Below are 23,450 nucleotides of genomic sequence, written 5' to 3'. Positions count from 1 at the left end.
CTTATGGTAAGAATACAGTATATAATACACATAACATACAAAATGTGTGTGAATCAACTGCTTATGCTATGGGGAAGTCTTCTTTCTGGTCAACAGTAGGCTATCAACAGTTAAGTTTTTGGGGAGTCAAAAGTTATGGGCAGATTTTCAACTGTGTGGGGGGTCGGTGCCCATAACCCCCATGCTGTTCAAGGGCAACTGTATTAACCTTTCTATTGTTGAGGTATTCAGTTCTGGGAGGTCTCTCCCTGCTCATTCGATAAATGAGAATGTCTGTAATAGAACTTTCTATTGTATGTTGTAATTATGGAAATAAAATGAGGTAATAGAGAGGAAAGTGGTCTGAAGTAATTAAAAGTGTTCACAAGCATATGGCATTTTTCTCTTCATTGTATCTATAAGAAGTGGCAGATATGAATAAAAATCTGGCAGTCCCAGAGCATTTATCTTGATCTGGAATTAATGTACACTGGGGAAAACAGCCTTGCATAGATTTAAATAACATCCAAAGTTCTACTATTTTAAGTAGTTTTGTATACAGCTCTATACATCTTGAATATGGTGGCCTGTGTAGAACCACAATTTTATTTAAAAACAGAAACAGTAGGACACAGTATCTATTTTCAGAAAGATGAAGACAAAGTCTTACCCTTCAGCAAACTAAATGTCAAGTGACACAGAATTATATTTAAGCACCCTTCTAAATGCAGGATTTGTGTCTAATCTTTCCTCTCTCTTTGGGATATACAATTTTATTCAAAAGCTTCAAACCAGTGAAAACCAGATACTGAATAACTTCTAAATGAGCTAAATGTCCTAGGGGAAATGGGGAACAAAAATCAGATTCTATTAAAATGTTCTCTTCCTTTCTAAAAGCTGTTTATGCAACCACATGCAAAACAAAAATTTGAATGGTATCATCTAAAAATAAAAGTTTCAAGCATGATGTTGGGTTCCAGTTTATAAAAGAAAGTTAAATCAGCCATAACTGCCACTTTATCTTACAAATGCATTTTCCTAGATTTATGCTAAATATTTTAAATATAGCTGACAGCGTGCTGCAAGAAGAGAAACAAATTATACATATAACAAGATGTCAGAAAGGAATAAAAGCATCTCGAAAATAAAATCCCAACAGCAGAGACAGCCCTAAACCTCTTAAAATAGCTTAAAGAAATTTGGTAGAAAACCTACTTCCTCAGATGTTTTAAAGAAGAGAGACCAGTTTATCTTGGGAAAATCCAGACCAAAAACGAAAAATTCAATGAAAACCAAAGCTGTAACCAGGGCCGCTTCTTTCTCTGGATTAACAACTATGCCTTTGCTGCATTTGAGGCTTTTTACAACCTTTTTCTTTACCAGGCTACTAAGAAGTTGAATCTGTTGCAAGGGGCAGTTTATCAAGAGGTTTCTATTCTACTCCAAGTCAGCAAGATGCCCCTTGGTGCGTCATTTTTTTAGGCAGTTCTATTTTTCTTAAGCGAAATTTCTTTCTTTCTAATATTTTTCTTGAGAAAAGATTACATTCTCTCATAAATTATCCCCCCTGAGACCCTTACCTCATGCTTGTCAGGAGCGATGAAGTTCAGTTGGCAGTTTGAGTCATACAAGATGGAGAAAGCGAGTTCAAGCACCTCCTACAAGAGATGAGAGAAAACAGCACCTTAAGGAAAATCGGCACATTTCATTTTGCTGTTGCAAATGGCTGCACATTGACCATGGAATAGGGCCAGCTTGTCTAGACAAGCAGAGCTGCAATGAGGCTGATGGAAGGAGGAACCATGTTCTTCAAGGTTCACGGCATGATTCCTTCTCTCCATTCAGGGCGGTCTGTGTACCATCTCATTTAATTCACATGCAGCCCATGTAGCAAGTGTTTTCATCCCCTTTATGAGGCGGGGCTTAGAGAGGTTCAATGAGTGTCCAAGGTGACAGCCCCCGCCTCCGCCACCAAAACCGTGTTATTCTCCTTTCTTCGCATCTCCCTTCCAGAGAGGCCACAAAAAAACAGTAAACTCCCAATCAACAGCATTAAGGACTGTCCTTCCTTCTATCACCCTAAGACAGACAGACAGGCCCACCGAGGTATGAATTCACTAAAATGTGGACGCTACGCCAGCTGTAAGGAGGCTTCTAGGTGAACCCATTATCTTTACATCTGTCCTTTGACCTCTGAGCTACTGTACAGTAAAGGCTACACAAAGCTTAGGTTTTACCCAGCAGAGACTCCAAGGTATGATCGAGAAGCATGGTCTCACTCACTGGTGATCACTTATGGAGTACACACAATTAGCCAGGCCCCAAAGGTCCAGGGACCAAGTGACATTTTCATTTCATTGCAGATGAATGACCAATGACCAAAGCACTCAGTGTCATGTCTAATATGTACATTAAACCACACTTCTCAGACTGTACATGCTGTACCAATACTGGGTAGGACAATCATTCTAGTGGTCTGAGTGGTCAGCAGAAGATGAGAATCATCAGCTCATCTCAGCATCCTGAGGACTCCTAGTCTGGAGGGGAAGGGCCAAGTGTATCCAAACCAATGCTCTACACTGTTCCAGCATGGAGGTTCTAGTATGCCTTCCTTCTCTGTGCTTCTATTAGGCACCAGGGATGACCATCCCTCTCCCCTCCTGTGATCTGCGAGCCATATTGCTCAGTAATTGCCCACAAAGCATTCTCTCTTAGGGAGCCAGATCTCTTCACATCATTCTCTACCTTGATATCTGTTAGAGAGTTTGTCTTTCACCTGTGACTCACAGCAAAAATGCTCCAGAAAGATAAAAGGCAAAAAGATGAGGTCAGTGCCTACAGATTTCAGAATTTCAGACGGATTAAAGAATTATTCCAAAGTGGCTGCATCCCTCTCCCGACACAGTCCATCATCTAACTATTTCTGGCTCTCGTGGAGTTCTCAGTGTCTGGTTCACCTCCAGCTGTCCCTCAATGAGAGGTGGCAGGACTTGTTCTGAGGATAGACCTACCAGCATCTCACATTCAAAAGGTCTCCTCACCTTGACAGAAATAGAAACAAGGGAAGGAAAGAATGCTGAGTCGTGGAATGGGAGCTATTCTGCAAAAATGCTCTCCTCATTTTCTATTCTTCTTCTTTAGGCCCTGACTCAGGCCTACCCAGTAAAGACAATAATGTAAAAAGGAAGTTTGCTGAAACAAGCAAACAAAAACAATTTGCCATTAAGTACAGCATCTGTTTCCATAACCATCTCTCTTGGGACTTTTAATTTATAAATTAAAAGAGTCACAGACTTACTATTAGTACTATAAATTCATATCATCCTTTAAAAAAAAATCAGTATGAAAATCATATCAAGAACCAGAGATGCTATGCCTGAGATAATTTCAAAAGAAAAATTCAAAAGAAAGCAAAAGCCAAATATTATTATCTGAAAGAACATTATGAGAAACTAACCTCTCCCTCTTTTGGGTAATAAAGATATCATAAATTAGCCACCAAGGGAAATATGTTTGGCCAATCATTCAGTAAGATAATTATGGGGAGCCGAAGTTAAGTGGAGAAAAGCATGAGACATGAACACCGTGTACACACTGATCACAATTATGAATAATTCCTACTTATGGACAGAGACTGGAAAGAAATATGGGAAATGAAAATAATTATGGTAAGGTGACAGGTCATAGGTCATTATCTCTTCTTACAACTGTTTTTTCAACAAAATGCTATGCTATAATTTCAAAAATTCATAAAAATTGTTCTCAGATTTGGCATGTTCATTAAAATGACAATTTCTTCACTAATCTTGGAGTCATTTATTAGGCAAACTCTGTAACTCATACTTGAGAGATTGGAGAAAAAGGAGGGAGTGAACTTTGCTTCTGAACAACCAGTCAGGATATTACAGGGGGCCCTCAGAGGTAAACAGGAAAAGGTAAAGTTCATCCAGGCCCCTTTGGGCTTACCCTGGGTGACAAGTGCCTGACTGCTCAGGGAGATCACGTGGCCGATCACCCCTGGCTGACAAGAGCCGGTGTGAACAGCACCACAGCCCAGATGTGCTCCCGACAGGATGCTGAAGTCACTCGAGACCGGAGTGTCAGCGTGGTTACTGCTGTGATACTTTCTCTTCTGCAGGGGGATAGAGAAGGAAGGAAAAGGATGCGAACTTTGGGCTTTGCCCTTCTATGACATATACCACTCACGACGTGAATGATCGGAACTGTCATGACCTAGATTCCTGATAAACACAGGCAAGAAATGGGAAATTCGTGAGAATGTCAATTCCCACTTTAATTTCACCAAAGCTGCCTGGGAGGGGGTGGGAGGAATTAATTCTCTGAGCTGCATGTCTGTGTTAAAGGGTGCTATCGCTTATAATGGGTTTTATTGATGTCTCTGGCTTGCTGTTGTTGAGTCATTGGTGAAGGTCAGCTCTTCAGCACTTGGAGCAGGGAGGCTGCAGAGCTGGGAGCAATGGCACCTCTCAGGCTAACACTCCAGAAGCTGCCACCTGTCCACACCGTCCATGAGGGAGAAGGTGCCAGGTGGTGAAGGAGTAGACTGTCACTGATCTGTGTCCCCCTCAGGGACTACTTGCCTCCACACACCACAACACTCGCTTAGACATCGAATGCTTAGGGGCTTTGTTGCTCATGACTGAAGCTCTTTTATTCCTCTGGTTTTAATGCAGTGAAAAATTACATCTAGAAGCAGCTTCTCTCCATTCTCTGCTGCACTGATGCCTGCTTGCCACCTTGTCATGTGGAGGAAGCCTGAGTTCTAGGGAAAGTGGAGGCAGAGGAAACCGAACATCCTATCATGCCCTGAGGCCCCTGACCTTTGTACTCAACACTCTGGCCCTGGGACAGATGACAAGGCACACTGTGTCAGCGGATGCTCAGGAAAATGGTTCCTGGGTTTGGGGACTGCCATCTTCCATGGGTCAAATGAGGAACTGACTGATGACAAGAGTAGAGTTCTATGCAACACATTTTCAGTGTGCAGTGATGGCTGGCAATCCTTATGTTGTTGGAGGGTAACACACCACATTTGGCCATTTTGCTAGCATTCACTTAACTATGCTGGTTCTCTATTTATCCAGGTCATCATGAGGGCAAAACCTTTTGATAAAAGACACAGGATATAACTTGGCACGTGTGTGGGTGTTAAATTATGGTCACAGAAATAGCAGTAGATTTCAGAGCTATAGTGTATTACTGCCCAGATATCTATGAATTTGAGTTTCTATTTTAGAAGGCAAAAACCAATCATTCATGTCATCCACTCACTCATGTAGTAGTACACAACAGAGATTACCTTCCTCAGGTAGTTATAACTCTCCAGCCCCCATCTATCTTAGCAGCGTAACTGGCCAAGAGTTCTCCAACTCACATTCTTCTCCTCATCCCCATCCATCCTATACTCCGAATTCAGTGTTTCCCAATTAGAGGATGCTGTTCACATGAGCAAAGGCCCTTGTGCCTTTTCAGACTGTTTCCTCCTCTTGGAAAGTCTTCTCCTCACTTCTCTGCCTGGCCAATTCCTTTTCAAAAGCTAGATCAGATGCCATTTCCGGCATCGGCCTTTCTCAATTCTTCCAGGCTCCCTCTGTGTTTAATTTTTTTTTGGCATAAACATATTGAATTGTAATTGCATATTTAAATATAAATCTTATCTACTGGACACCTAGGACCAGAGGCCAGGTCATATTTATCTTTGGATTCCTGGCACCTAGGACAAAGGAGATGCTCAATACATTGCTGAATGAATGAATGAGTGGATGATGAATGAAGTAAATGTGAATAAAGGGCTTTCTGGCTAAGACCAGGATTTTCAAACTGATGCAAGGACATCAGCTTCAGTAGAATATGCTTCTTATTTCAGGTTTAAGCACCACACTAGAAAAACAAATGCTTAATTCTGGCAAATAGGAAGATGGAAGCTTCTCATATACCAAATACACTCCTATCTGAATCAATGAATCTTCACTCTGGTGGTTTCATGTTGACTGTTGAACTAAAAGCCCCAAATCCAGTCAAACAAGTACCAAGAATGCTCACCTTAAAGCACACAGCCACAAACCAGCTTATCTTTATAGAGTTTGAATTTAGAATCCTTAATCCTTGTAAATCTAAACCTTCCAACTGAATTTCCATCTACTCATGGCAATTCTTTTCAAGTCTCAATGAGAAATTTTCTGATCCCTGTGTGAAGAACCCAGCATTTCTTGTCTCCATAAAAATGTGCCTGCTGCACTGACCTCTGTTAAACAGAGTAGACTCTAAGCTCCAGAAAGACAGGACCCCGGCTACCCCATTTACATCCTATGCTATTTCAGGCACTCCCATGCTGGCTGACTGGATGACTGACTACATGAACAAATGCCTCTGCAGCAGACACCCCAAGGGAAAGGACCAATTTTCTTCTTTCTGTTCTCAGGGCCCTGCTGGGAACATCAGCAGAGACTGAGTGGGTGAGAGGATGATCAGTTACCAACACTCTGCCATTAACGAACTATCTCCTTTACTGATGCCAATGTCTCAGTTTGCCTTGCTCGGTCATTAAGTTAACCATGGGTCTCATGGCACAAAATGTCAAAAGCTGTTCCACAGCTGGAAACACTGTCCAAAGAGCCAGCAATTTGCCTTGGTTATCGTCCATCCACTGTGCACTGACAGACCTCTTATGAACACATTTTGGTCGATTCTCCTTTTAGGCTGCAGGTCCCCCTTTCCTACCCAGAAATCCCAGAGGTAGACAGGGGGGCACCTCTGGAGTACAGGGAAAGGGGTGTGGGTTGGGGGGTTCAGCAGGTAAAATTGTGGCTTTCCTTCTGCCTTTTGATATTTTTGCTTGATGACATGGTATATATGAATGCTATTAACATTGCAAGACAAGTAAATTCCATATATTTGCCAATTAAAGGGCCAGGCTGCTTGAAATTCTGCTAGTATCATCCCTCATGTCAGACTGGAAGGGCCCAGGGTAGCTAGAAATATGGGCCAGTGAGTCCCAGGAACTAGCCTCTATTTGCAGTCTTATCTGTTTACAGTAGCGTACTCCATCCATCCATCATCCTCCAGCTGTCCATCCATCATCCATCTATCCATCATCATCCATCCTATGTTTTATGAGTGTCATGACAATACGTGAAAAATAAAGGTTGCAAAACATCATTTACTCGGTTTTACTTTTTTAGTATCCTTTAAGTAGAGAGGAGTCTGATACAAGAAGGCCAAATATACTACCTCACATGTTCAAATGAAATCATCTCCACATCTGTTATATTGGTGACTCTCATTTTTTTCTTGGTTGGCCAGGCTAAAAGTTTATCAATTTTATTCATCTTTTCAAAGTACCAGTTTTTGGTTTTGATTTTCTCTACTGATTTCAGTTTCATTGATTTCTACTCTAAATTTTATTATTTCTTTTTTTTTCTGCTTGCTTTAGGCTTAAATTGCTCTCCTTTCTTAGTGTCCTAAGGTGGAAGCTTTATTGATTTTAGTTATTTTTCCTTTTCTAATGTAGTCATTCAATGCTATAAATTTCCCTCTAAGCACTGCCTTCACTGCATCCCACACATTTTGGTAAGCTGGATTTTCATTTTATTTAGTTTGAAACATTGTGCAATTTCTCTTGGGAATTCTTCCTGGAACTGTGGGTTATTTAGAAGTGTGTTGTTAAATTTCTAAATATTTGGGGGATTTTCCAGCTGTCTTTCTGCTACTGATTTCTAGTTTAATGCCACTGTGATCTGAGAACACACTTTGTATAACTACTATTCTTTAAATTTTTTAAGACATGTTTTACAATCCAAAACGTGGTCTGTCTTGGTGAATGTTTCCTTTGAGCTTGTGAAGGATGTGTATTCTGCCATTGCTGAGTGGATTATTCTATTAATATCAATTAGATGAAGCTGATTTATGGTGCTGCTCAGGTTATCAATATTCTTGATTTTCTGCCTGCCTGGTGTATTGATTACTGACCGAGGGATGTTGAAGTCTCCGATATATTAATAGTAATGAATTTGTCTATTTCTCCTTTCTGTTCTATCAGTTTCATAACTCATGTATTTTGATATCTTCATGTTAAGTTCAGACATGTTAAGGATTATTATGTCTTCTTGGACATCTGACTTTCCACATTCCATGGTGATGGTTTGCCTTCAACCTCAGTTCTAGGATAGGTCCAAGAAAACTTGCTGATTTTCATTTTGTTCTTTTTTTTTTTTTTTTTTGAGACGGAGTTTCACTCTTGTTGCCCAGGCTAGAGTGCAGTGACGTGATCTCGGCTCACTGCAACCTCCGCCTCCCGGGTTCAAGCGATTCTCCTGCCTCAGCCTCCCAAGTAGCTGGGACTACAGGCGCCTGCCACCACGCCTGGCTACTTTTTTGTATTTTTAGTAGAGACGAGGTTTCACTATGTTGGCCAGGCTGTTGGTCTCGAACTCCTGACCTCGTGATCCGCCCACCTCGGCCTCCCAAAGTGCTGGGATTACAGGAGTAAGCCACTGCGCCTGGCCCACTTCTCCTTTTTGTGAGGATGGGAGCACAACTCTCAAGCTCTTTATATGTTGGGGCTGAAACAGGTGGTCCCTCCACACCTATTTTACATAATTCCCTGTCTTTATTTAGCACACTTGAACTCTGGCAGGTTGCTATTTTTCCAGGTACACCCTTCCTGGTCTTCTCTGGGTTGCAGACTCCCAGACCCCTATTATTGCCAATTTCTCCACACTGTTTCCAGCTCAGCCCCAAGTGTTATGTAAACGTGGGGACCTTCTCGGCTGAAGCAAACCAGTGCTCTCCGAGATTGTGGAGAGAATACCTGACATGGGCAGCATATGGTAATCCTGGCTGGTGTTGAAGAAAGTCTGCCCCACAAGAGGCGAACCATGAAAACTGGAGATTTGCTGCTAAAGCTAAGGATGCTTCTCTAATCTGCTCAGCTATAGAATCTCTGTCTCCCCACAGCATGCAGAAGAGAGAAACGGAAACCCCCGTCAGTGCTGTGTAACAGAGAGGCCACAGATCCTGGCCTCTTGGGCATACCCTGCCATCAGTATGCTTGCCAATCAAATGCGTTACATGACAGTGCTGTGCTGGGCTCAACAAAGTAGGAGTTCCCATGGAGTTAAGGTGAGTTATACTTATAGAACTTAAGAAGGAAAGATCTTACAATCAGCCTCTTCAGCTGCATCCCCTGCCCTCTGCCTTCCTGAACAGTATTTTCACAGCACTTTTGTTTCTCCTTAACTATAGATAGGGCCATCCTGCAAAGAACTGGATTCTCTTTGTCTCATAACAATAGAAATTACAGAGTGGAAACTATTTATTTTAACTCTGATTGGTAAATAGATTGTATATCATTTTAGTGTCCCTCTTAGACACTGACACTGGAAATAAAGATGCAATCTATTGCTCTATGTGACATTTTTGGTACCAGATTATCTGGGTACTCCAGATAATCTGGATACTTTTGTTCATTAATGGTATAGATCACAAGATTCTAAGAGGCATAAACAAAGAACTGGCTCCCTGATGGCCTCTCCAGCGGGCAAGAGAAATTCTTTTATCTTTTTAAATAATGTTCCCCCCTGTGCCCTCTGTAATGGAATGATAATGGAATGGTTGGTAAACTAGGAGGGGATGGTGAAAGGTACTGCAGTATGAAAGGTATTGCAGGGCTTAATACACACCTCTGGGAAAATTTTCTCCTTCAGTCTGAGTTGGAGATATTTCACAGCCTACTTTCCACAATGCTGAAGGGTATCAGGCCTTTAAAATTTTCTAAGATGCTTTGAGTCAGCTGCTCTCTGCCTGTCCTAGGCTTCGCTGAGAGCCCGGGGAGGATATTAAGAGCATGATTACAGCAGGAGAAAATGAAAGATGTTGGGGTGGAAGTTGGAGAAGGGAGAAATAAACATAAATGGGGGAGGTGAGGAGAGGCCCAGGGAATGGATGGATGAGCAGAGGGGGCTCAAGAGAGGACACAGTGACAATAGTAAGGGCCATTCTCAGGGTTGGAAGTAGACAAGAAGTGAGAGAATGGAAGAGATGGTGAGCATCAGAAAAGTCATCAGGAAGAGAAAGAATGAGGGTAAGAGATGTAAATGGAATCGGGACAGGAAACAGGAGAGCTGAGTAAGAGAGGTGTGTCGGAACACATGCACACACACAAACACTGCTATAAAGGAGGGCTGGGCTGGCTGCAGTTGCTGACTGCATTGGGCAAACAGAGTTATTTGCAATAATCTGGAAATCATACCTTGTTTTGTTTAAGGGCACCTTTCTCTTTCATATGAGGGCAGTCCTTTCCCGTCACCACGGCTTTGATATCTGCCACCGGCACTGCAATTCATAAAAGAAAATGCAAGTAACTATACCATGTGAAAGCTTCGATGTCAATAAAGAAGCAGGACTAAGCACTGGGTCCACTACTGTGGTTGTCATTCCCAGAAACTACTGCAAAAAGAGAAAAGAAGATTGTGGAAAAGAGGAAGAGAAGCCAGGTACTGTCCCAGGACTAGAAACTAAAATATATCTTATATTCTCATAAAAAGCATCCCTGGGGAGAAAGAACTTGCTTGTAAGCAGAATTTGGTTCAGTGAAACAAAGACCTATAAAAAAAACACCCATCATAGTACTGTTTGAAGTGATGGCATTAGAAGCAGCAGTAGAAATAACAGTGACCGTAGTAACAACAGTGATACTCATACTGATATTACGGAGGGCTCCTGTGTGACAAGAGCAATGCCAAGTGCTTTACATATATCAGTATCTCTTGCTATAGCATTTGCATCTATTTAGTTTCTGAGTTTTTGGATAATGAGAGAAAGCAGCCCTCCCTCAAAAAATTTATCCAACTCTAAATAGTTCTGAACTCTCACTCTCCAAAATCTCTTTCTCTGCCATCTCATTAATTCTGTAAAGCAGGTTTTATTATCCCTGTTTTACAGACAACAAAACTAAACTCAATTAAACAAAGGGAGAATTCCTTTCTGATACAGGATTCTGGAAATAATGCAGTTAGACAAAATGATGTTATCTTATGTCTTACTCTGGAGTTGGAGGAAGATAAGAAAAGATATGGAAGGGTTTGTGCACTTAAAACTTTTGTTAAGATCAGGTGAAAGAGGCTGGGAACAGTAAGTGGATCATGCCTGTAATTCTAGCACTTTGAAGGGCTAAGGCAGGAGGATTGCGGGCCAGGACATTGAGACCAGTCTCGGCAACATAGGGAGACCCTGTCTCTACAAAAAATGAAATGAAAATAAAAAATTAAAAACAAAAAGATCAACTGAAAGAAAGAAGGCAATAGGATGGTTTGGAACCTTAATTTAAAGTAATGCAAAGTCATCTGCCCCTCTCCAATCCCTAACCCTCCAGCCCCACATGGGTTTATGAATCAAGGTATGCACACTGGCTAGTGTGGCTTTACCAAGAATTTCGGATATGTGGGAATGCCAAGTAATCAATTCCTTAGACTCTCTTAATGATGAAGAGGATGAGAGATTTCATAGTTAAAGCTCACATCTTTTTATTGGGCAACTGGGTTGTGAAGGTGAGAGATAAGGATAAAATTACAGAATACCTAGAATATTAAAACAATAGACAGGAAGGCCTCAAAAGCTAACATTTTCCAGGTACCCTAAAATTGCTAAGAATTTGGTCCATATCTGTTGACACTCTTAGAATATTAAAACAATAGACAAGAAGGCCTCAAATGCTAACATTTTCCTGGTGCCCTAAAATTACTAAGAACTTTGTCCATATCTGTTGACACTCCTAGGCCTCTCTGTAACCCTAAGAAGAGTGGGGTTGTGATGAATCCTCCAGGAATCTCTGTAGGTTCCCCTGCCATATCTCACCACATCTTGCAACCTGATTCTGGACCCTTCTGGTAGACATTACTTGTAGTTATGAATAGCTGTCTCTCCTTTCCTTCTGGACACATAGAAAACTACACTTCCCAGCAACCTTTGCAGTCAGGTCATGTGATTAATTTTAGCCAATGAAATGTGAAAGGAAATGCTACTTTTCTAGGTGGAGGCCCTCCATTCTGTCTTCCCCTGCTGCAGAAACTGAAGGAGTGGCCTGTTCCATCCAGATGGCACAGGAGAGGCTCAGGGAATGGATGGATGAGCAGAGGAGGCTCAGGGAAGACAAGGTGACGATAGTCAGAGGGCAATTCTTAGGGCTGGAAATAAACAGGAAGTGAGAAGATGGAAGACATGGTGCACACTGGTCTGTGTTCCTGAGTGACTATATGGAGCAGCCCTTTGCCAACCTGTGTATGTTGTATAAAGTGAGTGAGAAGTAACTTTTTGTTGTGCAAGCCATGGAGATTTTGGGGTTGTTTATCCCTGCAGCACATGGTAGCAATATAGCCCCACCTGACTGATCTCAGATCCCTTTTCTGCCTCTTTGCCTGACCCCCTTGGGGTTGGCATCTTCCTGTGGGTGGTCTCTGTGATTCCTGAACCCACCTTTGACCATGAACACTGACTTCAGTTCTCCTCAAATCCATTTTCATAACCAAGAACTGGCCTCCTTTCCCTCAGTAGCTGATCTGGCTGCCTAATCCCTACCCTAGGAAGGGACATTTGGATACTCTGGGAAGTTGGCTAACTTTCCAATGGAAAACCACCATTGAAGGGAATGTGATATAGTCAACAAACTCATTCTAAAAAACGTTCTCAAGATTCAAATAGAGTTTGAGTCACAAGTGCCTTGTAGAAAGTTTTTGTGTTATAATATACAGCATGGTCCATGAACCAGAGAGAGTGTCCACAGTCTACAATTGGTAAGTTAGCCCTTAGCTTTGAAAACCCATTGTACGGAATGTGATAAGAGTAACACCATAGTCTGTCCTGGGGGTGGTCTTCAGAATCTCTAACAGAAAGGCTTCCAAGGAGAAGAGTCACTTTTTCACTAGGTTTTGTGGAAGTACATGTCTGTTTTTTAACATGCATTGTCCCTTGTCCTAGAGACCAGCTGCTACATCATTCATAGGATTATGACTAAAAGGAAAACAAAAAGTTCTAAAAATACAGTGTAGCTTTTAAAGGTTGCTTTTTGCATAGTTTGTCTCTAGATGCACCAGAAGATTAGGCATTGGAAAGGCTCAAATGCTGGCCTCTCTATTCTCATGAGCAGAAACAGAGGGGTCAGACCCATATCTCCGGAATCTACACTCTAAGGAGACCGCAGGGAGCTCTTGATGACTTCAAAGCCAGGCTAGCATTTTGATGAGGCCTTTTTTATGGAAGCACTATAAAGAAGGGGGGTCCAGATCTGTGAGAATCAGGGTCACCAGTGAAGAACGAACCCTCCCGCCACATTTACCCCCTGGGGCATGGCCTCATTTCTTTCTATGCTTTTTATAGTTTGAGCTGGGTTGAGACCATCTTAATTCAACACTCCTATTTTACAGATGGGAAGACTGACCCTAAAGGGAGGAAATCAATTATGCAATGACACAGAGCTAGGCTAGTAGGGGAAAAGAGCTGGGTTTAGTGATTCTTCTTCCACTCCATGTTCCCTTGTTAGGCCATGATTTCTCCCTTTGTAAGGGGCCAGCCCCCTAAATCATGCTGAGCACAGCACTAAATGTAGTTATCACTTCAGATGTTCAGGAAACTCTTTGATTGCTAATACCCGTGGAAGGAAGTTTAATTGTGATTTAAAACAAAACTACTACTGAAAAAGCAAATGTGGCCACCCACGATGAAAACAGTTTCATCACTGAGATTCAAGTTCAGGCAGAAACCATTCAGAGGAAGTAGCTAGGAAGGCTTGAGCTCTTGCTGTGTGCACAGCTCCGTAGTAGAAGCTCCTGTGGGTAGAAATATGAGGAGGTACAGGCTGATCCCAGGATAGCTGCATGAAGAATCTGGTCTCTTTGGCCAAGCAGATCAGCCACATGACATGGAATGGTGGGGAGAGATGTGCCTTTGGAATCAGAGTGCCAGGGTTTGAATTCTACATCCACTAACCTCCTCTACTACTTTGGGCTTAAGTTTTCAGAACCTCAGTTTCCTTGTCTGCAATGTGTAACGCTAACATTATCTATCCCATATGGTTGCTCTGAGAGTTAAATCCTGATGCTGGAGCTGAGATCACTGTTGATTTTTAATCTAGGCAGTACACAGTAGTGGGTGAAAATCTGGGCCATGGAGTTAGACAGTTACATTCAGATCTTTGCTTTACTATTTACTAATCTTATGACTTTGAATAAGTTACTTAATCTTTCTGTATCTCAGTTTCCTTTCTGTAAAATATGGACAATATTATCTACCTCTTTAGATTGTTGAGAATAATTTACGTAAAGCCCTTAGCATAGGGCCTGGTATATAGTAAGCACTCAATAAATGCCATTTGCAATTATTCCCATTATCAATAATCAGATAATGTTAATTCTGTAGATGGAGGGACCTGAATTATTCTGTGCGCTTTGGTGACCCAAATTGCCTACGGTGCCTCTCTGTGTTGCCGCTCTCTGCATCCACTGGAGCAGGCTTAATCTCCGCATGGGCGGGTGAGCCAGCACTTTCCTCCCTGCCCCCTCTGATGTGGGAGTGAGGAATGCTGGCCTAGATTCTTTCAAAGGGAGGCAGTGAGGAACCCAGGGCATGGCTGCAAAGCAATGGGGTCCTGTGTTTGTTGGGGGCTATGACAACCTGTAAGTCAGCTTGGGAGGGATATGGGGAAGGTGGGGCTGTAAGAAGATGTCGATTTTCAAAGGCCAAGTTTCCTGACAAAGAAAAGCAACACAAAATGAAAGATTTCCTAAAGCTTTGGAGAAGACAGCCGAAGAGGCACCCTCAATCATGTGCACTGTCTGTATTAAGAAAACTCCATTTTACTATTTGATTTATCAATAGCTCAGTATTCAGCACTGATTAACTCAAGGGGCGCAAGACGATCTCTGCCTTGGTCTCAAGAAGGGCAATGGTACATGGCAAGAGCAATGACACTGAACATTAATTAAAGGCACGACTCATTTTTCCAGTGGAATGGGGTTTCTGACTTTTAAGGGTTCCAAAAGGTGGCTATTTTGCTCTAGACAGAATGCAGAATTGGAATTAAATGCAAACCAAGGTGGCAGGCCTGCAGCAGGAAACCTCAGCTTCCTAGGCCGTTTTTTTTTGTTTGTTTGTTTGTTTGTTTGTTTTTTGTCTCAGGCACAGTATTGCTTCATTTCAACTCATTACATGAGTATCCCCATTTCTCTAGCACATACGTGCAGAAGGATACAATCTTACCAGTACACACACACTCTCTCTCTTTCTCTCTCTCACACACACTCTCCCACAAGGTGTGGATAAATACTTGTGCAGATAAATAGATCCGCACAAGTATGCAATCTTAGTTCATCATGCAATGGATAAACTGTTTTTGGAGCAGCTCTTTGGAACTTCATTTCAGAGGAAAACGGTTGCTAAGAGTTTTGGAGGCATGGTCAGGAGGGGCTATCACAACCCCTTCAAGAACCAGCCTTGCTCAGTGGCCACTGTGAAAAGCTGTGTGGAGATTTGCAGCTGTGGCCTTGCTCTCCTGCACTCACCCTGGCAAGCCGGCTCTCCCTGGCATCAGCACCTCTGGTTCCAGGTTAGTTATTTTCACCCTGGAGTCTTGGGGGTGAGGGTCTTAGCAGAGCTGGGGGACATCAGCTTGTGGGCAAGACCAGGCACTGCCCCTACACAAGGCTTTGTTGCTGTGGCTGCCAATTTCCTAGGTAGCTGGCCATTTAGCATGGGGGTGCTGTGCTAACACCTGGTAAACCTGTCAGTCAAGTGCCTATCTTTGGGTTGAGAAGTGATTACATCCCTGTAAACACGGGGCTAAACACTATGTCCTGTTAGTGGGAGAGCAGATTCACTGGACCATATGGGGAGTCAGGTTGTGTTTGTTCTGTCCTGACCACTTTTCCCCTTGTGACAGGTTAAGAATGGGGCTGTGGGGCCCGGACCTCCTGGGGAGCTGCTGTTTGTTTCAACCGACAATAACCTCTAACTCTTTCTGTTTAACCACTGCAGAGCAGTGATTCCAACTGCAGAGCAGTGATTCCACATTGCTGGGCTCTGGTCAGTTCCTAGTTCACAGGGGAGTTCACACCAGTGAGATTTTCACCAGTTAATAGCAAATGCAGAAAAATGAGGACACTGGTGTGAGTTTTTCAGCGAGCTAATTTAGTTTAGCAGAGGGGACTGTCTTTTATCTAAGATTAGGTCCTTCGTTTTATTTTCTTGTAATTGAGGGTCCTTTCTTTCATGAAAGGGTTGTGATATTAAACTTTAGTTAGATTTTATTTTTTTAATATCCTTTTTTTTTTTTTGGCCCAAGTTAAAAGTTAGCAACATACTATTAATTTACTTAAACTTTTTTTTTTTTTAAATTATTAGTGAAAGCCACGTTTGGGGAATCACAAAATGTGCATGTCAGAACCGCCTGGAACATCTGTTAAAACAGAGATGGCCGGTCCCCACCCACTTAGTTTCTGATTCAGCTGGGCTGGGGATGGGGTCTGAGAATGTGCATTGCTAAGAAGTTCCGAGGTGATACTGCTGTTGATGTTCCAGGGACCACGTTTAGAGAATCACTGCTCTATAGCTTGGCCAAGGTGGGGTGGGGAAGGCTTGAACTGTAAAGGGAGGATCCTCATTTACAGGTAGAGGCCCAGGACACCCCTAACTCCTGCCCCAAAGCAGGGAGGCATAGACAGTGTCCCAGGCTCTCTGTAGCAGTGGATTTCAGATTTCTTTCTGTAAACTCTGACTTAGGGAGCCAATAATGTGGGCTGGGAAGAAAGTTCTCCTATGAAAGAAAACAAGATCGTTTTCTGAACTAAATGACACTACAAAGACCAGACTGTCCCATTTTTAAGCTGGAGGAAGAGTGAATGTTCCAGGCTGTCTGCCTGAGATGTCAGCGCAGAGTCTGAATGTGTCAGGAAATTTCCTACTCCTGGGTTATTTTCGCCTTCAATGGCCATGAGTTGTAAGGAAGGCAATCCAGATTTGACTTCCATGGGCCCCAGGGTGACAGGACAGAAGGTGTGAGACTCTGGGTAAGGACTCTATCTGGGACACGCTTATCTGAATACTGCAAGGTCAAGGTGACTTTTAAAGGTTATTTAAAAGTGCTCTGAATGTTTTCTCCCTCTCGGATTTTTCTACCTGGGATATCCTCTGAGGCTACGTTCATTTTATCTCATTTCTCCTCAAATTAATTTATCACCCTTGTGTATTTCAGTGTTTCTATAATACTTGTTTAATTTGTATGGCTAACACTGTCAAAATAACCTGGCAGCTGGTTCCGTGTGGGGCTAAAAGAATCCTGCACATTACTGTCTCTTCAAAAGCGTGCATGTTAAAACAGACAACATATAGAAAAAGTCAAAAAATATACAAGAGAAATATTTAGCAAACAGTAGAGGTAACTGATCATCATTTTCAGTGTCTTTGAGGGAAACTAGCTATATTTGGACCTGCCATTAACTCTGTGTCATAACTATGGGATACACAAAATTGTAAAGAATAAATGTTGTAGGGGTCAGACATATACATTATGAAAATAAGAAATTATTATGGGTTTTCAGAAAAAGACAACTGACAGAGTCAGGTTTGTATTGGTTTTGCTCCTTGACACAGCACCTGGATAAACAATGTAAAAAGCGGACATTTGAACCCCAAGTTTACGTCTTTCAGTGAAGATACCTTTGCATCCATTTTACATTCTCCCCTGTTCAGTTCCAAACCCCAAGTCCATCCAGGTCTTGCACTTGATGAGATGGCTCAGGCCAAGACTTACAACTAGATGAGATGTGTTCAAAGGGCTTACTTAGGCTGATAGTTTCGCTGCATGATATATTGTGATTAGGAAACAACCAACGGACCAACACTCAGGCCTCTGCCAAGGAGAGCTACTTACGTTTGTCCTGCAAGGAATCGTGAGGCACTTCTCCCTGAGGACTCTCTTCTAAGTCTCCGTAATGCAGGACTTTGTGATTTGGCGAAAGCCGACAATACCAAAACTTGTCTGAGAGAAAAAACACAAGTTTACAAGGTAAGTGATTCTGGTTTATAGAAATACGATCCTGGTTATTTCTTAATACTCTTGCCTGGAGGAAACAAGCAGTTCATCTGATTTTAAGTCCTGAGGAAGGATGAATTCTAGGGCCCTGCACAGTAACTTCGCTTTTGAGTTTGATATTTACTTATCACCTGTCCTGCTTGCTATACATTTGGTAACCATTAGTAAAGTCATCGATCCCTTCAAGCTCAATAGCAATAGATTTTAGGAGGTGGTGGTTTCCAGAGGGTATTTTATCACTAATGATAACCACCATGGGAACTGCTCCGTATTCATTTACAGACAAAAGAGGGAGGGAGATGTAGAAAAAAACAGATTTCTCAGAATGTTTCTGCTTCCACCTTCCTCTCTGAGAATTTCAGACTGTTGAGACAGTTGTGTCCAAGGCCATATTTTAGCTGATACAACAAACCCCTACCCTAGGCTACTACACACACATTAATCATGAACGAATTGTTAGGCAACTGGTGATACACACGGTGGGTGGGATTCATGAGGAATTCATCTAAATAATTCAGGGATTTAGCTACAGAATGGGGACATGCACAATCATTCTCCTCTCCAATTCCCAGAATTTGCTTATCTGGATAGGCATGACCAGGGGATTAGGATCATTCTTATAAACAACTTCCTCAACTTTACTGCCTCAGTCTCTCAAAAGTGAGAAGAAATTTTGAGTAAGCCTATGAGGCAGGAAGAAAGAGGCAAAGAGCACTTTTTATAGATTAGGGACTTGAACTGTGACAGCAATGCTTGTGCAGCTGTCTCCTCCAGGAAGCCCCCTTTGATCCCTGCAGCTGAAGGGCCTCTCCCCATCCTCTGAGATGTTCTAGAGTCTCCTTTGCACCACCAGTTTGGCTTGGACTGGCAATATTGGAGCCTAATGTTAACACCTTAGTATTTCCCATTATCTGCTACAGACCCTAGGTAAGCAACTTGCCCTTGAGGGTGTATTGTGAACAATACTGATAGGAGAAGAGGACTCCAGCCCTGACAGTGTGGAAGACTCTCAGTCTCTCTGTTGACAGTCACTGTCTTCATAATTGCAATGTCCCAATCTCTTGGCAGTGTCTGACACATAAAAGTTGCACAGTTGGTGTTGGCTAAGCTGATAAATGAAGACCCAAGGGGACCTGATCAAAATGCCTAAGGCAAGAAGTGTCTGTCACCTACAAGCCCCTTTGCGCCACTGTGCGGTTGGTACCCTTTGAGGCCTTGGCCAAGTTACCTCATTATTGTGCCTGAAATATAATTTGTTTTGAAGCCACTCTGACTAAAAAGCTCTTCATTATATTTTAAGAAAAGTGGTTTTCTCTCTAAAATTGCTGTCACTGCAAACCCATGGTTTAATTATGATTCTTTTAATAGAAATAGAAGTTTTAAGAATGGAAGTAAAAGCCACACAATGAACAAAGAAAATGCCCAAATTTGATCCACAAAAGGAGAGCGTCTCTGTGATTCTTATCTTCCTTGTCTTTAAATAGGGTTTGAGAATTCCGAAGCATAGTCAGAATACAGCAATCCATAGATTTAAAGGAATCTGAACTCTGGTGGAAAAAATTGAGCAGGAAAAAGGTCATTTAACAGCTAGGAAAACATTTGAAATTGCTAAGTTTCAAAATTATGCTATATATATACCAAACATGGGTCATTTGGCTGGGAGAGCATTTCAAAGGGAGAAAACAGCTATTCTCTGAGTAATCCACAGACATTTAAATTAGGCAAATGTGTACTTATGGGTTTTCCATGAGGACAGCAACTTTGGGAATTTGACTTGTAACTCACAACAGGAATTGTGAATTCCAGAGCAGGAGGCAATGGCTTTCCGAACGTCAACAGTGCTGTTGGGGGCCTGTGGCAGCTGCCTCTCCGCACAGGTTCTTTCCCCTGCCCTACGTGGCTGTGATGATCAGAAAGCCAGCTGGAGAAATCTGCCATAAAGTTTTCCTTTCCTTGCTGCATCTAGGTGATATGTTTGGCTAAGTGAGCAACTAAAGGGTGATAGAGGCTGGGAAGGAAGACACTGAGAAGTGGTACTTGGACATGCTGGCCTTATTGTGAGTTAGATCTTAGCCTGTGCTTTATAGGAATCCCTTACTTCTCGAGCTGGGTTAAGTAAACTCTAGGGGTCAGCAGTGGGACTTGAAGCCAAGCCAATGTGTCACAATCAAACAAGATCAATGACACTCAATTGATTTTGAGGAGAGGAATTAAGAAATTTAACTGGTGCACAGTATAATACAAACATACATTATTGTAGAGTAAATTGCACAGCTTAATATTCACATGTAAGATATATTGATTTGTAAGATTTCAAAAATTTTGCTGCTCTACTTTCAGGATAAATTTGTTTATCCAATGAATACTTGCTGCGTGGCTGTCTACAATGCACACAGCACTCTACTTGGTGTAGTGAAACATCTTTAGAATGGAAGGCAGACATGAAAGACAAGGCCAAGGAGCTCAAGGAAAAGGAGCTCCCTCAGTTCTTCATGGCAGCTAAGAGAGAAAGATGTTGTTTCCCAGGTCTGGGAAGTAGGAACTGGGACAAATCAGTAACTCTGGCTATCCTACGGAGAAAAAGAGGAATGCAGAAATCTCTTGTTCAACACATTCTTACATTCGGAAATGATTATAGAACAGTGGCTATTTATCAGAGTTTCAAGAGGCAAAACAGCCATCTTCCTTGCAAAGTTGCAGTTGATGTTTGTTTAAAGAAAACCCAAAGGGTCTGCAGCAGACAGACCTTCCTCCTTTCCAGAGCTTAAATTCCCTTGACTTGTATGACATCATCTTGTCCTGGTTTTCCTCCTACCTCTGTTCTCTTATCCTATACAAGTTTCTTTTCTTCTGTCTACTACTAAAATGATAAAAAGCAAAAAGATCGGTACATCACAGATATAAGTGATGTGTTCCACTCCTCCCCACCAATTAGAAAGTCTTGGATGGATGGCAAAATATTGGAAAAAGGGGCTGAAAAGGCTGAGCAACTTGTCTTGACTCATAATCAAATGGGAGGCTACTCAGCCAGTATCTTCCTCACAGTAAAACTGGAGTCCTAAGGTTTGGAAGGCTTAGACGTTGTGTATTTCTGTCCTGAAGGGAAAGCCGCTACAAGGATAGCATCAGCACAGTGCGTCGACATGTTGGGTGAGACAGTTTCAGTGTCAGCCACCAGCAGCAGCTTGATTTGCAGTTTCTTTTATGGCAAGAAAAATGTGTATTTTCCTTTCAAACCCCAGCATGATGTTACTCGTTCCTTTATCCCTCTGGGCGATGAAAGAGTGAGTTGCATCACTAAAAGCAATTAGCAGGAAGCAGTGAGAACATTATCAAAGATTGTTTACTAGCATTTAGGTGAAAATAAGAGTTAATATGGAGGTCTTCCAGTCAATGACTAATGAGAGTATGTTAATAGCCAGGCTTGGTCTCCAAACCCAAAACAAAATATGGGGAGAATTTCGTGTTTCAATCGTGTGTGTGTGTGTGTGTGTGTGTGTGTGTGTGTGTGTGTGTGAAGGATAAGAGGGAAAAGCTGCTTTCACAGCTCACGAGCCTGGTAAGAAGGGCTGATTAAAGCTATTCCCAATGTCACATAGATTGTTATGGAGCTAATAACCACTGTCAACTGTAATTTTTTGCAGTGCCGTCCAACAGAACTTCCTGCAATGATGGAAATTCTCTATTATCTGTTTTATCCAATACTAAGAAAACAAATTATAAATTTTCTTTCATTTTAAGTAACTTAAACAGCCATAGGTAGTTCTATCAGATAGTGTAGCCCACTGTCTGTTTTCATCATCCAGGCTGAAGACAAGCTTGGGGCTGGTCCCCAGGTCTCGGAGAGCCCAGCAAGGTGAACAGTAGCAACCACTGCTAGGTGTGAAATGCCAGCCAGTTCAGTGAGACACAGGGCACAGCAAGAACCAAGCCCCAAGACTGCCGTGGAATCAGGACACATCTTTGTCTTGAGTGCAGAGCCCGCTGTCAGCAGCCGGGGGCTGACCCCGGGGGTCCTAAGAGTCCTATATTAGGGAGGAGAACAGGTTTTTGTAAAAGATGTCTTTAGAACACTTCCATGAGGATTCTGAATTTTCCCAAGGATAACCTAAAATGTGCCAAGTCTTCTGTGTGTTCAGAACAAGGTCAGCTTTCTGCCTAAGGTCCAACCTTTCCAAGTCACAAAACAAGTGTGACCCAGCAATGTGTTTAAAGGGAAATGTCATCTTTCGGGTGATGAGATCTAAGATTTTTTTTGTTGGTGCAAAAAAGGGAAACAACTATCGATACCGACGAAGGGCATCAAATCTTCCTCACTTCACTGAGCTTTCTTTAAAAGGACAGATTTGTGTTTTGATTCTGAATTCTGCCTCCGTGGACACAGCTGCTCACAGCAAATGACATCTAAGTCCCCAGGTACTTTTCAAGATGATTTGGTCTAACAGATGCCTTGAAGTCACACATACCTGGGTGACACACCTGGTTCTGATTCTTATTAGCTTCGGGGCCTTGGCCTAATTCTAAAAACCTCAGAAATCCCTGTTCTTCATAAGTATAATGGTCATAATTATATGAGTAAAATACACATAAAGTATGGATCCTACATCTTCCAGAATTGGTTCTTAAAACATATTTGTACTTTCCTGCTCTTCCAGTCAATAGTAGTCCCTCTCGTCCACACTACTGTCCCTCCATCTTTTGGGAACAATGATTATGCATTATTCTGACCTATTGGGAAGTGCCTTTTTTTTCCTGAAAATGAACTGGCTTTTCATAATTTGAAAATATGTATTTATTTATACCTGCCTTTTTGTAACAAAATATTAAAATAAAATTTCAACCAAGGATGGAGAAAGGAATGACCTGCTCCCCACAACAGGGCAATATGGTTACCATGCCCGAATGCACCACTTGGCTCTAGGTCTTCTGACGGGGCCTCCAGAGCAATATAAGATATACCAGCCTTGTTGGCAGGAGTGGTAGGCATGCATTTTGCCCAACACTGAGTTCCAAGATAAGCCTGTCATGTCAGCACTTAGGGAATGCCGGTCAATGAAACAGACACTGTCCTCCGCAGGAGGTTTCATGTTATCACTTCTTGAAATGATTTCCAGTGTTAGCCCTGGACTCTTACCAAGGCCATTCAATGCAAGTGATTCTGAAAGACCTTCATCTCTGAAATACAAGAGAAGTAGGGGGCAGTTCTTGAGCCTACAGATTCTCATGAAGCAAATAGTGGCTGATACCATTTGGATCTGTGTCCTCACCAAATCTCATGTGGAATTGTAGTCCCCAGTGTTGGAGGTGGGTCCTTGGTGGGAGGTGACTGGATCATGGGGGCGGAGCGCTCATGGATGTTTTAGCACCATCC

At 42.3% G+C, this 23,450-nt stretch overlaps 1 protein-coding gene across 6 annotated transcripts in view; it reads right to left on the bottom strand.

Moving 5' to 3' along the window:
• ELMO1 (engulfment and cell motility 1) overlaps positions 1 to 23,450 on the bottom strand; it is a 597,137-nt gene that overhangs the window by 6,920 nt on the left and 566,767 nt on the right. For all 6 annotated transcript variants that reach the window (XM_011972891.1, XM_011972881.1, XM_011972876.1 and 3 more), the window contains 3 exons: positions 17,918 to 18,025; positions 10,250 to 10,332; positions 1,560 to 1,637 (listed from right to left, as the gene is read on the bottom strand). In XM_011972891.1, coding sequence (XP_011828281.1) covers positions 1,560 to 1,637; positions 10,250 to 10,332; positions 17,918 to 18,025 — 269 coding nt within the window. The remainder of the gene's footprint in view (positions 1 to 1,559; positions 1,638 to 10,249; positions 10,333 to 17,917; positions 18,026 to 23,450) is intronic.

This window comes from Mandrillus leucophaeus, unplaced genomic scaffold (genome assembly GCF_000951045.1).
Source record: "Mandrillus leucophaeus isolate KB7577 unplaced genomic scaffold, Mleu.le_1.0 Scaffold100, whole genome shotgun sequence".
NCBI classification, from domain to species: domain Eukaryota; kingdom Metazoa; phylum Chordata; class Mammalia; order Primates; family Cercopithecidae; genus Mandrillus; species Mandrillus leucophaeus.
Note: the sequence above shows the minus strand (reverse complement) of the source record. Positions and strands in the feature narration are given on the sequence as shown.